The following is a 21,672-nucleotide window of genomic DNA, read 5'->3' as shown; positions in this document are numbered from 1 at the left end:
TATTGTTGCTACTTTACAGTATAGTCTATCTAGCACCTGAAGTGATCGTTCAGATAAAGAAACAGGTGTCAACCCCTAGAAAAAGCCCTCCCCAATGGTTCCTCATCGCACTTGGAAAATAAAAAATATTTATTATAGCCTAAAAGGCTATTCAATATTCAACCTTCGCCTACTGCTCTAAACCTATTACCTTCTACTCCTTCCTTATGTAAACTCCAGCCATATCAGCCTTCCTATTTGCTCACAAAAATATACAGTGTGTTCCTTCCCTTACTATTTTCTTTGCATAGATCTTCCTACAGTTTACTCCCTTACTCAGATCTCCACTTGTATGTTAAGAAGACTTATTGTGGTGATCATGTCACAATATGCACAAATACCAAATCATTATGATATACACCTGCAACTAATATGTTTTATGTCAGTTCCACCACAATAAAGACTCAGTAAACACAATGTAACAATGATTTTAGAGGGATTAATATTTTTAAGACACAACTAAAAATGATTAATCCCTATTAAAACAAGAGGCCTTAACTTCAATATTAGAGGTATAGAATTTATAAAAGAATAAATGTTTTATTTCTTTAAACAAATATGATAATATCCAAGGATAAGGAATGCATTGATCGAACCAGTATAGTTCAAACTTTTAGGTTCATGGTTTTTAAAAGCATCACCTCCTCAAAGACCTTCCAAGAATATTCATTCTCTGCCTCAAGTTACTCTCTACATCCTTACCCTGCTTCTTCCTTAGAGTAAGTAGCACTCTCTAAAATACTATTACTTATTCATTTTATGATTTTATCTGTCACATAGTCCAAAAGTGATCTTTATTGTTCCTGCTGTATTTCCAGCATTAAAAACAGTTACATAGAGTGGATACTCACTAATTACCTAATAAAAGAAAAATGCTTACAATGACTATTTTACAATATTTTTAGAGTATACCTAGAAAATATAACAACTTATTAATGATTGTGACAACACAGGCACATTTCTTTGCAACTTTTCCTTAGTGACATAAATTATAATGGGAAAAATAAATGTACACACACTACTCTTATCATTAAGTTAAAAATGCACATGAATTGTTAGTAGAGACTACATATTTGGAAAGTGCAATGCCAGTGGATATTAGCTTTCCTGTTTTTTCTATTTTCCTAGTGTTTTATCCTCAAAACTTTGTTTAGGAAATAGTCTTAAAATCATAATAAAGAACATATTATTCAGATCTATGAAAAGGTGAGTGGCATTTGAACAGCTTCTCAATATTCTTACAGCAAGAGCAAGAAAGAGTCAAATAAACCACTACAGCGAGGAGAGAGATTCAGGATGTGTATTCCGGGGAGCTTCCTAATTTCTTGACCAAAGTTTCTGGGTGATTGAAAGATATTACCAAGGGTCACTTCAGAATCTTCTCCTCTGGAGATATTCCTTTCCAAGAATAAACAAAATAACTTTAGTAAATTCCTGCCCAAAGACAAGGATATTAACCACTACAGGATGTCTCAGGTTCACTGCAGACCCTCTCTGATTATACCACTCACTTCATTTCCCACTCTGAATATTCTTGATCCTAGAAGCAAAAGTTATAGCACATACAGTCCCATAACTTTATCATAATTCTGAGTTCAAACTAAGCATGTATAATAAAAAAATTTCCAAGGCAAGAGTGTAAATAAATTACAACTTCAAGGCCTTCCATCTGTTAATAAAAACCCTAGAGCTTTAAAAAAAAAAAAAAATCAGGATTTTAGCAAGTGGGTCCGTCCAAGGCTGAAAACTAAAATTTTCTGAATACAAATGTGAATCTACCCACAGAAACAATGAGGACTGTCACTGAAAAATACCACCCATGCACAAGGAAACAAGGAATTGTTAACAGTGGATTTTCAAATTTAGATAGATAGCTTTTCTCTTTAAAAATATATGTATATACCTTTTTAAGTAAACTGTGAAGGAATTACAAGAGTTCACCAGAAAGTACTTCTATAAATATGAACATTTAATAATGTGAAAAATAACCTCTTAACTTATTTACTTCATATACCTGTGTAGGGTACCCTTTCTGTCTGAGAATTTTAGAAGAAAGGCACCTAAAATATCAATTGAACCTTAGCTCCTTTAACTTATGAGGCTGCCTATCATGGAGTCTCAATAGAGAGCACTGCCTGTGTCTAGAGACTAAGGCCACAGGCCCCTGACACAGGTGAAATAGTGGTATGTCAGATTTGGACATTGAGTGAGTACTAAATTAAATTCATTAGGTGAAAACTAAAATGCTCCGTGAAAGCAAGAATACCACTGCCTGTCATATCCACTACTGCAGTCTTAAAGCATAGAACAGTGTTTGGTACACACAGACACTCAATACATAGCCGTATGAATTTCACCCATCTGCTGACCAATTCCACATTACAGAAGTTCTGAGTCTATTCACATATTATTTTTTCAGAGTATCCTTATTGTTCACTTAACATAGTGACTACCTGAACTAGCTGCATTAAGACCTCACTACCTGTTCCTCTAACCTACTACCTAGCTTCCTCTTTGCCTCTAGGGAAAATTATACTTAACCAAGGAATCAATCATTACATGCTTAATGGGATGATTTTCAAAACTCTGTTCATTTTTCCAAGAAAATAATTTTACTGCATTTATGAACCATTGGTAATCTTTATAGGTAAGGCAGAAGTTTAACAACTTCAAATACCAGCACTTTCTATATGGGTAGAAAGAAATACCATTCATTCCAGATCCAATAGTATTAAATCCCATTCAAATCAGATCACAGAAGTTCATTGATGTAATTGTAATTCCTAATATTAACTCGTTGAACGAAAACAAACACGGAGTTTTTGAAATGTACATTTAAAACATTCGGATAAACTCTGCCTTAAGTCACTGAATTACTGCCAGCAAAGAAACTTACCGCCTGTTACTTCACACATTGGTGTGATCGCAGAGTCATCTAAAGGCACACCTGTCAACTGTTCTGTTTCTACTGACATGGTGCCAGGCAACCGCAACACTAGTGCAAAGAGTCTCTGATCCCAACGAAAAGGTTCCTTGGTCAATTCACTTCCAGGCAAAGGAGAATTAAGAGGTAAATGGAGCTGAAAATAAGGGGGGAAAAAAATAAGATTCCACAGGCTGTTTTTCCCAAAAGGTCACATTAATTACACATATATTAAAACTCAGTATCATCAGTCTCCTATCACTCAAAAAACAAATGCTTATAAAGAAAAGATACAGCTAAAATAAGCACCTGAGAGGCTGTTATGTCGATTTTCTTAAGCTTTTACTCTAAAGAACTCAATTGAAAAACACCTGTTATTGTAATGCTTTTTAGGTTTCCATTCAACTAACCACCAGGTGCTGGACTGCTTCCAAATAAATCATTTCATTTAATCATTAAAACAAGCCTCTAATAAATATCTTATTATTCCTATTTTCTAGATTAAAAAATGTCTCAGAAAGAATAAGTGATTTGGCCTCCTGGGACCAAGTCAGTATTTTTTCTAGTATACCACGGCAGCCACAAACGTTTCCAGTTAATAATTTTAATTAGGCTTAATTTTTTGACAAAACATATATTCCCAAAGCATCTGCATAAAAGAAAATTTTGTCACTCTAATTACATATTAAGTGTATTAAAGATAATGATTCTTACCACATCTGAGTAAGGTAGAGGGCTTTTATTTTTCCATGTGTTTTTTAACAGCTATCTTTCCCCAGTCCCTGCTAAATTAGGATCTTGGATTCTTAAGAATCTTAGAACAGTTTGAAGTGATTCTAATAGGTAGCTCTGCACCAAGTAAGTAACAGAGGACCAAGAGAATCCACACACAAATCTCAGCATAACTAAATGGGGATGACCAAAAAGAATGTGTATCAAGAAGTGATGCAACAGCAGATGTGGAGCACTGAAAGGAGAAAAGGGGAAAGGGAAGTAAAGGTTGAACTAAACCTCACCAAGACTTTTATTCTAGCTGCCAGTTTAGGGGGACTGCTAGGGACACGGGATCAAGTTAAATACCACCACAAGAAGCTACAAGTCAAATCCAGCAAGTGGTACATCCTATAGGCCAGATGATCAACAGCATGAAAAAGCAAAGACTGGGGAGTGAGGAGGGTTGGTGGAACATTACAGAAGAAAAGACAAAGAAATCAAAAGCAAAGATTTTTTAAGAAAATATGGAGTAATAATTACATTACTGTAATTATTAATATTTTATGTGTGATAATGACAAGGTGCCCAGGAAAACAAAAAAACTTCATCACATATATAATTCTTAAAAATGAAAATAAAGCCCAGGATTACCATACTTGGGGATTTATTTAGAGTTTTCTCTAAAATACAGAAAATATTTTAAAACATCACTTCCAATTAATTGCCAAAGTTTATACTGCTTTGGTCATACAGCAAACATAACTATTGCTTATGGCCTTTCTATTTCTCACCTCAAAGATTTCTGCACTTGATAAATTAGGGATTGAAGTCATTCTACACTGACTTAAGACTCAATTTTTTTTATGAGTTACTTTAAACCATTAAAAAAAATCAAATTCTATTCTCAGAAGAGAATTCCTAGTGAAGCTCTTGCTAAGCTGGCACCTCTCTGAAAGCTTCATGCCAAGAGAATACGCTGCAAGATCCAAATCAGCCAAGGTTTTGTCACCATGGCCAGGAGTCATGAGCCTTTCCTCTGGCACTGATCCTACTTAAGGCAAAAGTCAGAGGCAGTAGGACGGAATGTTGAAGAAATCTGGGCCAGGATGTTCTGTGAGGAAGGTTCTCTAACTTCTCAATGTGACACTTGGAAAACAGCTGAGGAACTCCAAGCCCTTGCTAATATTACCACACCTTGCCAGAAGAGAAAGAGGAAAACACTGTTTCTATCATCTCCTTTACTCCAGACCAGTCACCTCTGTACCTGGGAAGCACAACCACCTAAGATCACAAAAACATCAAAGCACAAGTAGTTACTCTGGGATATAATCAATACATGGAACTGTCTCAAGAATCCACAGGATAACAGCACTGCAAAGACCTCAGATACAAGCAGTGCATAGGACAATGACAGTTCCCAAACTGTATACACATATACACACACAGCTAATCAGATAATTCTCTCTCTCTCTTGCTTCTCCACACTCACAGACAGACAGGCATACACATACACACGCACACACACACAAATAAATAATTTAATGATAAGCATCTACAAGGGAGACAATATAAAACAAAATAACTGGCCTTTGTGGAATGCCAGATCTGGAAAATATTTTAAGCAAAATCAACAAACAACCAAGAATGGTCACAAGCATATTTCATACATAGTTGTATCACTTTTATAAAACTTGTCAAATTTTTATGTAGTTCTCTATTTATCATTTCCCCTTCCCCATATCACTACTACCCTTTCTCACCAACAGAGGAGGAGGAAAAAAAAATCCCCTATAGTTGAAATGTGCCAGTAATATTGGAAGGAGCAATGGTAGGCAAACAGGGACAGGACAAAGACAAAGAAACTGAAAGAAAAATATTCTTAAGAAAGTTCAATTATTCCAAATCTAAAGTCTACAACTGAAATTCTAGTAGCATGTTAAAATCAGAAATGGAGGCCTTTCCAAATATATGGACTCTGAGAATCAAGGCAAACTGCACATAAATCAAGAAATAAATATAAAGTTAACCATAAGAAAAATGTACAAAAATACAAATGGGTAATTCTCAATAGTGAAAAATGGGAGAAAAAAAAATACCTAAGGATTTAGGTATGTATGTATCTATGTATTTATGGCCAGACAATACAAATTAAAAATATGAGGGATGGCATCTGGGTGGCTCAGACATTAAGCATCTGCCTTTAGCTTAGGTCATGATCCCAGCGTCCTGGGATCGAGCCCCACATCTAGCTCCCTGCTCGGCAGGAAGCCTGCTTCTCCCTCTCCCACTCCCTCTGCTTGTGTTCCCTCTCTCGCTGTGTCTCTATCAAATAAGTAAATAAAATCTTAAAAAAAAATATGAGGGATATCTCATTTTGCACCCATCACATGAGCAAAATTTTAAGGGTTGACAAAAGTGACGAGAAGTGTGTGTGTGTATCTCAATGGATACTTTCCATCACTCATATATAACCATTTTAGAAAACAATTTGATAATATCTGATAAGCTGAAATTAGTATACACCAGGAACCAGCAATGCCATCTCTAGTTATACATCTTAAAGAAACTCTCATATGTGTTTACAGGAAGCCAGGTAAAATACTGTCTACAGCATTATTTGAAACAGGAACACAGGAAACAACCTAGAAGTCCAATAAGGGAATCAATAAACAAACTGTGGTCTGTTTATAAATCAGAGCTGAAATGAATAAACTCAACCTCTAAGACCCAACACAGATACATCTCAAAACAGTATTTTTTTAATACAGCATACATACAATTCATGCATCCATACATAAAAGAACATAAATCATGAATGTACAGCTTGGTGAACTTTCACAAGATGAATGTCCTTGTGTAATTAGCATTTTTATCAAGAAACAGAAACTTACTAATTTATGCCCCTCCAGTCATTCTCTCTAATTGAAGTTTTTCCTGATTTTGAACTTTATATAAATGGAATTACAGAATATGGTCTCTTTGGCTTATGGCTTCTTCCATTTAATATTATGGGGTTGAGATTCATACTGTTGCATATTTAAGTGTAGGTCATTCATTCCCATTGCCACATAGCATGTTAAGTGTAAAAGACAGAGGGAAAGAGAAAGAGAGACAACAAAGGAATAGAGAGAGAACATGTACTGGAGTTTATCTATTTTTTTTGTTGATAAGCATCTGGGTTGTTTCTAGTTTCTAGTATGAATAGTACAACTATGAAATTATGGCATGTCTTTTTATGAAAAACCTAGATATGCGCTTCTGTTGGTATGCACCGAGGAGCAAAAATGCTCGTGTCAAGTGCCTGCTAAAGTCTTCTGCCTGCTTTTTAAGAATTGAGTTAACTAGGGCGCCTGGGTGGCTCAGTGGGTTAAAGCCTCTGCCTTTTGGCTCAGGTCATGATCCCAGGGTCCTGGGATCGAGGCCCGCATCGGGCTCTCTGCTCAGCAGGGAGCCTGCTTTCTCATCTCTCTCTGCCTGCTTCTCTGTGATCTCTGTCTATCAAATAAATAAAATCTTTAAAAAAATTAAAAAAAAATTGAGTTAACTTTTTTTATTGATTTGAAAAATTACTAATATATTCTGGATTAGTCCCTTGTTAGATATACATACTGTAAATATCTTCTCCCATTTTGTGACCTCTTTTACTATTTTAGTGGTATCTTCTGATAAACTGAATTTCTTATCTTAATACATTTTTTCTTCTGTGGTTAGTACTTTCTGTGCCCTCAAAGGTCATGACAATTTCTTCTATATTCTTTTAAAAGTTTTACTATTTTACCACTTACATTTAAATCTGAAATTGAGTTTGTTCTATGAGCTAGAAGTGGAGGTAGATTTTTTCTCAAACAGACACCCAACTGACATACTATTACAAAAAATCCTTTCTCCACTGTTCTAGAATATCACCTTTTTTCTTATATTGGGGGACAACTAAAGTGTGAATCTATTTGTGAATCAAAACAGTATCAGATGAAAAGAAAGCAAGATGAAAATGACACTCACAGATACGCATCTGTGTGCACTGTTAAACTATTACTTAATCTACATGTACATGTAGTAAAAGTGAGAAAGATGAACTAAAAAGCTACATACCAAATTCATGATGGGGTGGGGTGGGGAAGAGGGAAAAAAGTTAACACTGAGTAGGGAAACAAAGGAAACTACAGCTTAACGATCTGCAGTGTTCTGTTTCATTTACTAAATTTTTAAAAATCTACAACAAAAAAGAACAAAATTTGGCAAATATGTTGAAATTTTGTATCATTTATCCTTATCTATCCAGAATATCTGAATATGTTAATATGAAGATAAGTGTCAAAAGCAGATGAAGTGTTCATTCAAGTAGTCAACTATTACGTTTTATACAAAATCAAAGACAAGAAAAATTCATACATGCCTCAACTTAAAGTAGATTAGATAATAATCACAAACCCAAAGGTCCCACATTTTTAAGGACTTCAATAAAGAGTTCTCCTTAATTAGTTATTAAAGTATACTGCAAGAGAGCAAAATATTCCCTGAAAATTATGCATGCTTCTTTCAGTCATCATTTTTTATTCACCTACCAAATATTAAGCATCTTTTAGGTTCTGGGTATTTAAAGATGCATAATAAAATGTGGTCCCATCACTCAAAGAGTTCAGAGGAAAGGGATCATGTTCCTAAAGGAATTTTGTTTAGAGGTGTGTTGGGAGGATAAGCTAACCAGAAAACTACAATACTGGTTAGGAAGATATTTATTAGCTTACTTCTGAACACTTGGCAGGAAAAGAGTTTTATAAAACTTAATTGCAAGAAACTTTAGTGTAAGAGTATTTAAAGTTAAGTGTCTACACTAATGATGCTAAAAAAAATTGGTCATTAACAACACTTATAGAGTAGTTATTACTATACAGCAAACATTGTTCTAAACCATATATATATGGCTCATATATACATATATAAAATATATATACATATATTAATTCATTATATATTAACATATATATACATTAATTCATTGAACCCACAAAAATAAACAAGTAAGATAAGCGCCATACAATTCCTATTTACAAATGACAAAAACGCCTCTGTTTTTGCACAAAGAATTCCAATAACTTTCTGGAAAGTCCACAGTAAATAGTAAGGAGACAGAGTTCAAACCCAGCTGGTCTGGCCCTTGATTCTGTGCTCTTAACCACTTCATTATACTGCCTAACCACTAGTAAACCATTACCTACATCTTTAAAAAAACCAAGTGTTGAGATAACCACATAAAAAAAAAATTTCATTAAATAGAAAAAAGGAAAGTTTAATTAATATGAAAAGTAACTACTTTTAGAAGCAAATTTTGAATCATCCCTTTAGAAATCTAGTGATTTTAAGCCACTAATTAGTGTATTTTATAAATAATTTAGATTGTTTTATAAAACATCCTATGCTTTCCCCCCAAGTTACTCCTTTATCCAATGTAAAGACGCAGTAATGTATTTTCTCACTCCTGCTGTTCTCTCCCAATTCTTAAGTACATGACTAATAACAATAATAAAAGTAAACAAGAATAGTAGCTAGGATATTGAGCACTTGCTATGGGCCAAGCAAAATTCTATGAGCTTTTCATATATTTAATAACAAAGCAGTACAGGTACTATTATTATCCCCATTTTAGAGATTAAGTTGTAATATAAGATTCCATGTCAGAAGATACATATTTGAAGGATACATACTCAAATAATCCCTGCTATATAATCAAGTTTAGACCATGTAAGGACTGCAAATTTTAAGAATTGGCTAAATCATATGCGATTCAAGAACAGAGTAATCTCCCCATAATCATGACATTACTGGTCTTTATTAGGGTCTTCACAAGACTGTACCTGGTAAAACCTCAGTCTAATGGACTTATTAATAAGCAAAGAAAATTATTGTTTATAATAACAAAGTTTTATTTTTACTTGTATACAATTGAGGTTTTCTATATTATTTAATTTTTTTTTTAAGATTTTATTTTAGAGAGATGAGTGCAAACAAGGGGAGGAGCAGAGGGAGAGAATCTCCAGCAGACTCCACACTGAGCATAAACAAAGTCTGACTCGGGGCTCGATCCCATCACCCCAAGATTCATGACCTACGCTGAAACCAATAGTGGGACGCTCAACAACCTGAGCCACCCAGGCGCCCCTCTATATTATTTTAAGTGATTCATTTCATTGATACCACCATTCCAGACAACTTATGTAATTATCCTGGTAGTTGACAGAAAAGGAAATGTAACTCCAGCTTAAATTTAGGAAAATTGTCCTATTTTTCCTTCTTTCCTTTGGAGATCTATCTTACTGACTTTTCAACTTTGAGTCTTTCCTGAACTTCTTATTAAAAAGGAATAAAATTTATTTCTCCACAGGTATCAAAAGTAAAGGGCAGATTACGTAGGTCTAATGATAGTCTCATTAGGCTTGCTCAACCTTTGTTATAAAAGTGCAATTTCTCCTTCATTCAACTTTTTTGTTTTTGATTATGGTTCAAATCCTAATTATTTGTGACTGTGCTAAGAATGGACTAAGGCTCAACTTAAATTTTAATCATTCTGTTATTCATTGAGCACCTACTAAAGCATGGCATTATGTTAAGATTTAATAAGGACTATACCAAGCCAAATAATAAGAGATGTTTTAGCTAGCTCACTTTAAGAGAAACTATTATAAAACCTTAGATAACCAGAATTCTTACACATTAACTACTTATTTTTTAGACCTGCAGAATGTAAAAAATAAAAGTCAGCAAATAGTAAAAAAAGGACAAAAGAAGTTTATTTTTAAAACATCTTTAATTCAAAAACCAAGTAGATTTCTCCTTGTATCCAACCACCTAACTGGCTCCTGGATGATGTCCACACCAGAGCCAACCATGAAAGTCAAGACTGACTGATCTGTACCAACACTTAGGAGGTTTCCCTTGCACTTAGATGTTCTGCCAACTGGTTCTATTACAAAAGTAATTCAAATAGTAAGTCCTTTAATAATCATACTTCCTACACCTTATGTTTCAATGACCCATTTACCTGGCACCTACTTACCTATCCCACCAGTTTGAGAGAGGGCAAGGAGAAGGATCTTGCTCTTTTCTGTGCCCCACCCCCCATCACAGTATTTGTCAAATGAAATAAATGAGGTCTTCCCCATTCCCACCGCAGAAGAAAAGTACAAGAGTAAGAGGGGTAGAGTGAGAGCAGCAGTCAGAACATAGCACCTCTCGGTCCTGCCAATAAGACCTGTGCTCCTCCCACCCCAAAACATACACAGATGTGGATGTAAACACACAAACACAGAATCTGTGGTAATGTTTATGGTAGGTTATAAAACCAGGTAGTCTTATCTTCAAGAGCTGGGAGGATTACTCTCTTACTATGTATGTACTTGATCTCTATGCCCCTTGTATGTACCCACATAGAGGACAAAAGAACATAAGCTGCAAAATCTGACACCTAGAGAAGGGGGTGGAGAAACAGTCATTCCATATGTTGAAGCCATAAGTACTTGGCCTTGTATATGATAATTTCAATTTTACTTTGATCTATGTGACGTTTTTATTAATGTTTGTCTTCTCAACTAGACCAATGGTGGTAGAGCTCCTGTTTGTTTTTACTCACCATTTGAGACTCAGAGCCTAGCACAGTGTCTGATTCACAGAAGAAACTCAATAAATATGGCTGAATGAATAAATGAGGTATGGATGATGTATGGATAAACAAGGTGACTGGCTAAGTTGTGAAGGCTGCTAAGGAATCTAGTGAACGATGGAAAGCAATCAAACATTTTTAACAGCAGAATAACACTCAAGTGGTGTGCTTTAGAATCATTATTGCCATGATAAGACAGGCTGAAAGTACTTAATGATATAACATGTGTGAGTACAGGAGTAAGTAATTATCTGGCGGATGAGCCAGGGAACGCTCACAGAAAAGCAGCATCTGAGTAAGTTAGGAAAATGAAAAGTTGACTAAGAATCTAGAACCTTTTGGGGCGCCTGGGTGGCTCGGTGGGTTAAGCTTCTGCCTTCGGCTCGGGTCATGATTCCAGGGTCCTGGGATCGAGCCCCACATTGGGCTCTCTGCTCAGCGGGGAGCCTGCTTCCCCTCCTCTCTCTCTGCCTGCCTCTCTGCCTACTTGTGATCTCTGTCAAATAAATAAATAAATAAGGTTAAAAAAAAAAAGAATCTAGAACCTTTTGCAGATTGGGCAATGGCATGTGCAGGGTGAAGATCATCATCAAAAATATAGGAGGTAAGAAATAAAAAAAATAGTAGGATGAAAAAACAAAATTCAAAGCGGCTGGGCAGTAAAGTAGAAAGGAGAAACTGAAGATTATAAGAAGGCCTTTAAGTATGGTAACGTTTTAAGGGCACCCTGGGTGGCTCAGTCAGTTAAACATTGGACTCTTCATTTTGGCTCAGGTCATGATCTCAGGGTCATGAGAGAGACTGAGCCCCACTCTGGACACTGTGCTCAGCGGGGAGTCTGACTCTCCTCTCCTTTTCCCTCTGCCCTTGCTCATGAACTCTCTCACACAAATAAATAAATAAATCAAAAAAAAAAGAAAGAAAGAAAGGGTAAGGTTTTAATATGGGGGACATAGAGGAACAACATTCAGAGAAAGGGAATATATGAAGGAAAAAACCTTAAGTATTCAGGCAGTTAGTAGCCTATTGGGTCAAGTTTAGAGAAAATAAAGAATGACAAGGAATTTTTTCTTCATCTACTAGTCATTCCCTAGTCTTTTCAGTCCACCAAAACAATTCCCACACAAAGTCACCCATGATTTTTTTTGGTCATTGTGATAAATGACAAGTATGGAAAGTGTTCCAGGCCTAAGTCTTAACAGGCCTCACAACTTCATTATCACCCCCTCCGGAGCCAGCTTCCTCATAAGGAAGATTGAACTTGACCACTGACTGATCAGACATCATATGGAGACAGAAGCCACAGGGACAAGCAGCAAAGTGCCCAGGCAACAATAAGTACCAAAGCCCCAGATTATAAAAAAGGCCATCTTCACTGTGCCAGCCCCAGGTTGCAAAAAAGGCCATCTTCAATGTTCCAGGCCCAGTGAAGCAGCCAGCTGAATGAGCTCAACCCACAGAATCTTGAGAAATAATACACTGGTTTTAAGCCTCTAAGATTTATGATGATGTATTACACAGAAATAGATAATAGTGCCATTAAATCTAGTGGAGATTTTTCATAGTTAGCTTCCCAGCAGTATTCAAACTATTTACCACTCTTTAGACACTCCTCTCCTTTAGCTTTCATACTGGAATATTCTCAAGGTTTTCCCTCCTCTTCTCTGGCTGTTCTGTCTTCTACCCTCAACACACAACCCAGACTCAACCTTCAATACCATTAACTGCTACAGTTCCTCAAGGCTTAGTTTTAAGTCTTGGCCAATCTACATTTTAAATCCTCAAACCCTGCCCACAGCTTCATTTACTATCTATACTCAGATAATATTAAACATTTTTATATATCCAGCCTAGATCTTTCTTCTGAGCATTCTTCTGCCTACTTGACATTTCCCTTGAATGGCTCAAAGGTACCTTAAACTCAACCTTCAAAACTGAAGTCATGATTTTCCTCCACCCAAAATGATACTCTTTCAACATTTCCTAGCTCAGTGAATGGTATCATAATCTCTCCAGCATTGCAAGAAGCCATCTCCCTCTTCCTTATTATACCCCAAATGTAATATAATATACGTCACCAAATTTGGTTGATTTAACCTTACAAGTATCTTTTTTTTTTTTTAAGATTTTATTTACTTATTTGACAGACAGAGATCACAAGTAGGCAGAGAGGCAGGCAGAGAGAGAGGAGGAAGCAGGTTCCCTGCTGAGCAGACAGCCCAATGCAGGGCTCAATCCCAGGACCCTGGGATCATGACCTGAGCCGAAGGCAGAGGCTTTAACCCACTGAGCCACCCAGGCGCCCCTACAAATATCTCTTAAAATGACTACTTCTCTACCATCACCAAGCTTCTCAGCCAATCCATTAGCAGAACTAATGCAACAATGCCTAACTGGTCTTCCAACATCCATTTGTCTTCCCTCCTCCACCCAGTATCTCCAAATAAAAACCCTTGGATGGCCTCCTATTGCTTTTATTTTAGTAACAACATGACTTGGCATTGCTTGGAGTCCCTTATGTGGTCAAGCCAACCTTCCTTTTCCATTTTATACAAGATCCCTTTTCTTTTATGCACTAAGTCACATGAGCTTGTTTCTAGTCTTGTTCTCAAAACATACTCCCTTTGGTCGGGGTGGGGACGCCTGGATGGCTTAGTCAATTCAGTGTCTGCTTTCTGCTCAGGTCATGATCTCAGGGTCCTGGGACTGAGCCCCACCTTGGGCTCCCCGCTCAGCAGGAAGCCTGCTTCTCCCTCTCCCCCTGCTTGTGCACTTTCTCTGTGTCAAATAAATAAATAAATAAATAAATTTTTAAAGAAAAAATACTCCCATTGGGAAGATTCTTTGCACAGTCTGATATGATCATATTTCACACTTTCTGTGTAGTAAATCTTACTCATTTCTTCAGATCTTAGCTTTCTCTGAACTCCCCGATTAGATCTAGTGTGCCCTTATTGTAAGTTCTTATAGCACATATTCCTCCTTATGCAGGATATATGATAATTGCAATTTTACTTTGATCTATGTGACTTTTTAAGATTTTATTTATTTATTTGACAGAGAGAGATCACAAATAGGCAGAGAGGCAGACAGAGAGAGAGGGGGAAACAGGCTCCCTGCTGAGCAGAGAGCCCGATGCAGGGCTCGATCCCAGGACCCTGAGATCATGACCCGAGCCGAAGGCAGAGGCTTAACCCACTGAGCCACCCAGGTGCCCTATGTGACGTTTTTATTAATGTTTGTCTTCTCAACTAGACCAATGGTGGTAGAGCTCCTGTTTGTTTTTACTCACCATTTGAGACTCAGAGCCTAGCACAGTGTCTGATTCACAGAAGAAACTCAATAAATGTGGCTGAATGAATAAATGAGGTATGGATGATGTATGGATAAACAAGGTGACTGGCTAAGTTGTGAAGGCCGCTAAGGAATCTAGTGAACGATGGAAAGCAATCAAACATTTTTAACAGCAGAATAACACTCAAGTGGTGTGCTTTAGAATCATTATTGCCATGATATGACAGGCTGAAAAAGAAAAGGCAAGTTAAGGAGTTAATGTACTAGTTAAGAAAAGCAGCAGGGTGACTGATGGCAAAAGTAATAGGAATGAGAGGAAGAAACAGGTTAATGAAAGCAAAAAGCAAAGGACTAATACCAAAAACAATTATAGACAAAAAAATACAGAATATGCTATGTCCAAGGCCCTGACACTTTCTCTACCTCTACTATTAAAGTGATGATATAATATGCTCAAAATGGTGACAGAGTACTTTATATATGAAGCATAATTTTCTGTAAAAGCTACAAAACTGGATTTTAAATACGCACACACAACCAAAAAAGAGTATTTTTTCTCAAAAGATGTACAATAACATGTAACTACTCACAATTATTAATATTAAAAATATCTCAAAAAGATAAAAATTAAAAAATAAAAAATCTCAAAGTAATAAGAATACAACATTAAAACTATAATAAATTATAAAGTATTAGGTCAGAAGTTTAGTTTAAAGCATGTTGATAAAAAACTTTAGAAATGAATAGCAGGATGCTGTTCATGCTCTTGTCATGATCTCAGGGTCCTGGGATCAAGTTCCACATTAGGCTCCTCATTCAGTAGGGAGCCTGCTTCTCCCTCTGCCTGCAGCTTCCCCTGCTTATGCTCTCTTTCTGACAAATAAATAAATAAAAACAAAACAAAATAAAACTAAAAAACAGTAAAAGCTTTCTGAGTCATTTTGAGAGCTACTATTTTCTAGGTAACTGATAACATGTAATACTTCAAGTATGAAAACTTACCAAAAAACTTCCCACAGCATGTTTTATATGTCCCTATCCTCTGGAAAACAGACTGTACCCCCTAAAAATAATAAGCTTTTCTTAGTAATTCCAAGAAGCAGAGAAAGACAAAGCTTAAAGACCTCTTGTTCATACTAAATATTGCCCCAAATCACAAAGCAAGTTAACAAGCTGACAATTCATTATTTGCTGAACTTTGTACTAGGGTTTCAATTAAACATCCTGCTTGAATCATCATTTAATCTCCCTACATACCTATTACTTCTAACTTACAGTTCTAAAGCATATTATCAATTTAACGTATTTCTTTGGTTCCCCAAAATTTAACATTAAATGTATATAAAAAATTCTCCAACAATAGCACACAATTATCCATGCAGCTTCATATCCTTCTTTCTTTCCTACCACCGAGTTTGAATTTGAGTATCATAGACTTTTAAGTGTTCTCCACACTGGGTCTAGAGGTTCTTCTGAATCCCTTCTGGCCTTCAGAAGTTAAGAACATCAGAGTTATATTTTATAACTTGTGAACTTTACCTCACTAGCACGTTCAGTTTGAAAAGTGTAATTTCAAGGTATATTAAAGACTAGCAGTGTTGCATTTGCATTTCCAATTAATTAACCTTAGAATATTTTTGTTTTATTTTTATTTCAATTACAAATTACTAGATGATACAATGCTTCACTTTCAAAGGTTGACTCTGGCTAGATGTTTTGATGTTTTGATTCCTCAGTAACAATTCTTTTTTTTTTTTTTTAAAGATTTTATTTATTTATTTGACAGATAGAGATCCCAAGTAGGGAGAGAGGCAGGCATAGAGAGAGAGAGAGGAGGAAGCAGGCTCCCTGCCAAGCAGAGAGCCCAATGCGGGGCTCGATCCTAGGACCCTAGGATCATGACCTGAGCGAAAGGCAGAGGCTTTAACCCACTGAGCCACCCAGGCGCCCCCTCAGTGACAATTCTTCATAATCACAGACAGTTTTACTTCTCAGAAATTTGGCAATTTCTCAACTGCCTTTATTTGCACTGCCTATCGTTCAGTAGGTAATCTACTGTATTATATTATTAAAATTTCATTATTAATTCACTATACAGCAGTTAAGTTCTTTAAAATTTTTCAAGCAAGAATTACGAATCCAAATTTCTGTTAAACTTCTATGAAAATTCTAGTTAAAAATACATAGCAACTGGATGATCAGATGTAATGTATGAACCATGTTTAGATTCTGGTTCAAATAACTGTCGACATTTCTGAGACAATTAGGGAGACTGGAATAAAGATCAGATATTAGACCATTATTTATTAGACTCCTTAAAAATTCTGTGAAGCTATAATGACAAATTATTTTGTCATTATATATTTGAGATTCTTTTCCCCTCCTTCTCCCTCCCCTTATGCTCCTTCATCTGCTCACATATGTGGGGTCTCTCTCTCTCTCTCTCTCTGTAGGATAAATAAAATCCTTCAAAATAAATAAATATAAAATGTTCCTGCTAAAAATGGCAGTAGGGGCAGAACAGATAAAAACAAGACCAGCAAAATGTGTGTAACAGTTGAAGCTGGATAAGGGTTCTTGAGATTTATTAATTTACTTTCCCTAGTTCTGTATATATTTGAAAGCTCCACAATATATGTTTTTAAAAACTGGATATATATGAGTAGACACAATTAAAAACGCAATTAAAAGCCTTTGTGAAAAGAAAATGAGAATGGGAAGGAAATCTTGCCTTTATTACTAGCTTTTCTGTAAATGCAGTTATTAGCCAAATGTTCACATTAAACTGAAACATTTTTAACTCTATAAAATAGAATATAAAAATTTCACCTGACATGAGGTGCTAGCAAAGCAAACAGTTTAGCCTGAGTGAGAGCTTAATGACTCACGCCCCTGCCTAAAATCCGCACTGACATAGACACTACCAGATACAAGTCCATCACAAGTTACCTCCCTGCTGAGAGCTAATACATCTCTCCTGATTTCAGAAAAGCTGAGGAGGGTAGAGAATGGGCAAACTTTCTTAGAATCAAATAAACAGAATCATTTGCGGGTAGGAGGAGGGTAAAGAAACCTTTACACGAAGAATTGATACATTTGTTCAAATTACTGCAGGTTTAGAAAAAACAAGATTTAAACCCATCTCCTCCCATTTTGCTACATCCCGTTACTTATCTGGATTCCCGTCTAATGTTTACACTGTGCCATATAAAGTCACCTTACTAAAATCTGTTTTTCTGCTTGAATTTATAGCAAATAATTCAGACTACTGCTTTCTGGGTTCCTATTGTTTGCTCTCTTACATCACAACTTTTGTGTATCAGCTTCCTCATCTACAGAATATGTAACAAGGATACACACACAACTATATATATATGCGTGTGTATGTACACACACACACAATGTTGGTCTACATCAAAAATTAATGTAATTCACTGTATCAACAAGATTAATAAAGAAAAAAGTCATGATGATCTGAACATATGCATTAAAAACATCTGACATTTCACTAGCCATTCATGATTAAAAAAAAAAAAAAGCCTCAGCAAACTGGGAACAAAAGAGAATTTCCACAATCCAATAAAAAGAGTATACAAAAAACCTACAGTTAACATGATACTTACATGGTTAAAGTTTTCACTCCCAATCCCATCCCCCAAGATTAGGAACAAGGCAAAGATGTCCATTCTCACCACTTTTCCAAGCACATTAAGGCAAGAAAAGGAGCGGCGCCTGGGTGGCTCAGTCGTTAAGGGTCTGCCTTTGGCTCAGATCATGATCCCAGGGGGTCCTAGGATCAAGCCCCACATGGGCTCCCTGCTCAGCAGGGAGCTTACTTCTCCCTCTCCCACTCCCCCTGCTTGTGCTCCCTCTCTCACTGTCTCTCTCTGTCAAATAAATAAATAAAGCCTTTAAAAAAAAGGCAAGAAAAGGAAATAAAAAGCATACAGATACTGAAAACGTGTTAAGTGAAACTCTCTACATTTACAAACACGATCCTGTATGCAAAAAATTCCCAAAAATCTGCAAAAAGCTACTATAGGAAAAGTGCATTTAAAAAAATCAGAGATTATGAGGTCAAAATACAGAAATCAACTCTATTTCTATGTGCAAGCAAAAATCAGAAATTGAAAGTAAAAAGACCAATTTATGATAGCATCAAAATACATGTGCAAAACATACAGTAAAAACTACAAACACCACTGAGAAAAGTTAGACTTAAATAAATCTGAGATTACCATCTCCATGGGGTTAGAATAACTAATAATGTAAGGTGTTGACTTTTCCCAAATTAACTTACAGATTTAATGTAATTCTAACTAAAATTGCAGTAGGTGGGGCGCCTTGGCTAGCTCAATCAGGAGAGCATGCGAATCTTGATCTTGGGGTCATATATTCAAGCCCCTTGTGGGCTTAGAGCTTACTTAAACAAAATTGCAGAGGGCTCTCTTGCAAAAAATTATCAAGCTAATTCTAAAATGTTACGGCTAAACAAACTCAAAAGACCTAGGAGAGAGAAAACGATTTTGGAGAAGAACAAGTTGGAAAATTAAACTAACTGACTTCAAGACATATTAAATTAATAGGACTTAATATCGCTGTCTTGGCAAAAGACAGCCATAGAAATCAACAAAACAGAATAGAAAGCCCAGAAATAGACACAAGTGGCCGACTGATTTTCAACAAAGATGCCACAGCAACGCAATGGGGAAAGGATTATCTTTGGAACAAGAGCACTGATAAGATTAGTTAATGATGTTTCAAAAAATGAATCTCAATACTGTCCTCCCATGAGACATAAAAATTCTAACAAATCATGATCCTAAGAGAGCTCACACTATATAAAACTCCTTGAAGAAAATATAGGAGAAAAATCTTAGTAACATTAGGCTAGGCAAAAAATTCTGAAATAGGATACAGAAAGCACAAACCATTAAGGAAAAAAATTAATTTAAAGCATTTGCTCTTCAAAACACACTGTAAAGAAGGAAAAGGCAAATCACAGACTGAGAGAAAATATTTGAAAAACATGTATCCGATAAAGGACTTGTATCCAGAATATGTAAAAGATTCTTAAAACCCAGTAATAACAAGACAATCCAATAAAAAATGGGCAACAGAGAAGAACACTCACTTCACCAAAGAAGACATACAGATGGCATATAAATACATGAAAAGATGTTCAACACCGTTAGTCATTAGGAATGCAAACTAAAACCAAAAGATACCACCACACACCCACTATGTTGTCTAAAATTTAAAAGACTGAAAAAACTCAAGTGTTGGAAGGATGTAGGGCAGCTAGAACTCTCACATATACCTGGTGGGAACGCAAAACTAGTAGAGCCACCCTAGTGAACAGTTTGGCAGTTTCTTACGAAGTTAGATACACACTTACCGTATCACCCACCAACTGCGCTCCTATGCATATGCTGCCCAAGAGAAATGAAAACTTATGTCCACAAAAGGACCTGTTTGCCAACGTACACAGTGACTTTATTCATAATGGTTAAAAAAAAAAAAAAAAAAAAAGCAGGGGCGCCTGGGTGGCTCAGTCGTTAAGCCTCTGCCTTCAGCTCAGGTCATGATCTCAGGGTCATGGGATCAAGCCCTGCATCCGGCTCTGTGCTCAGCGGGAAGCCTGCTTCCACCTATCTCTCCCTGCCTGCCTCTCTGGCTGCCTCTCTGCCTACTTGTGATCCCTATCTGTCAAATAAATAAAATCTTTTAAAATAAATAAAACTTACTAAGTTTTAAAGAAATTAGGTCAGTTGGTAATTCCTAAGCTATAGCAGAACTAGGGATAAGGTAACACTTAGGAAGTAACTTCAGAAAAATAATATGTGTATATAATCAAATGCTAAATTTTTTGTTATTTATAAATGCTATAAAAATTCATTCATAGTATGAGTATCAACTGAGCGACTATTCTCTGCCAGGCACTGGGGTTACAGTGGTAAGCAAAAGAACACAGGATAGTCTTTGCCCTTGTGGAGCAGGAAAGCTGGTTGACATAAACCAGATAGGTACACAGATTACTATGCAATAGACATTATGCTAAATGCTATGAAGGAAAGGGGCTTTTTTTCTTTTCTTTCTTTTTTTAAAGGTCAAAACAAAATCCTATGCTCCAGTTTTAACCAACGGAGATCACACTCCCTGGCTAGTCTCTGGTTGTCCTGATACTTCCACAAAAACTTGTATATCCCAGTAAAATCCCATCTTTCCTGAAAGCATCATTGTTGCCTTCATGAGCAAACCTTCTCTGATCCCTACAAGAATTAGAATTTATTCCTTTCTGTAATGTGATAGAGAATAATAAAAACAGCAAAATCTCTTAAGCCTTTATTATCTCACTTAGTCATTACAACAACCATGAGATATAGCTATTACTATCCCCATTTTAGAGTTGAGGAAACTAAGGCTTCAAACAAGAAAAAATCAGGTTACACCTCTAATTAGCTACAAAGCCAGGAATCAAACTTGGGTCTTTATAACATAATCATATTCTTTAACAAATACCTACCCTAAATTTTAATCGGAAATACTAGTATGAATTCAGGACACACTTTCTCTTTCGGGAAAAAAAAAATGTATTTCCTAACTGTCCACTGAAAAGGCCTCAAAACAATGACAAACTCAACAGCTGACTTTGAAAACCCAGGTTATGATCTCCATATACATATACCATTTCTTAATACACAGAACTTGATATGTTCCAGGTCCAGGGCAGAAATGCACTAGATAAACTTAGAACAAGTAGTCAGTCATATGAGAAAGTAGTTTCCAAGCTTTTAAAATAAAATTAATTTTTTTTTTACATTTTATTTCAGAAACTGCTCACTGCTTCTTAAAATCTAATCTTTCTTCTCGCTAATCAAAAGCCCCAAATTTTAGCTAGACACATGGGCACCCAAGCTGACTTTACATTTCCCCCTCTGCCTCACAGTAAGTGTGGTCAAATTCTGGTTGATGGACTCCCACTGGAGCTGCCCTATTAGGTCATGCTCATATCAGGTGGCTGCCTGCCCTCCACATTCTTTAC

General features: G+C 36.2%; 1 protein-coding gene across 11 annotated transcripts in view; it reads right to left on the bottom strand.

Annotated features, from left to right (window-relative positions):
• Positions 1 to 21,672, bottom strand: part of INTS6 (integrator complex subunit 6) — a 110,572-nt gene that overhangs the window by 50,502 nt on the left and 38,398 nt on the right. For all 11 annotated transcript variants that reach the window (XR_006821478.1, XR_006821479.1, XR_006821476.1 and 8 more), the window contains one exon: positions 2,936 to 3,119. Coding sequence is in view for 6 of the 11 variants with exons in the window: in XM_046028162.1 (XP_045884118.1) it covers positions 2,936 to 3,119 (184 nt within the window). In the remaining 5 variants the exon portion in view is untranslated. The remainder of the gene's footprint in view (positions 1 to 2,935; positions 3,120 to 21,672) is intronic.

Source organism: Meles meles, chromosome 14, assembly GCF_922984935.1.
Source record: "Meles meles chromosome 14, mMelMel3.1 paternal haplotype, whole genome shotgun sequence".
NCBI classification, from domain to species: domain Eukaryota; kingdom Metazoa; phylum Chordata; class Mammalia; order Carnivora; family Mustelidae; genus Meles; species Meles meles.
The sequence above is the reverse complement of the archived record's forward strand: the minus strand, read 5'-3'. Positions and strand labels throughout refer to the sequence as shown.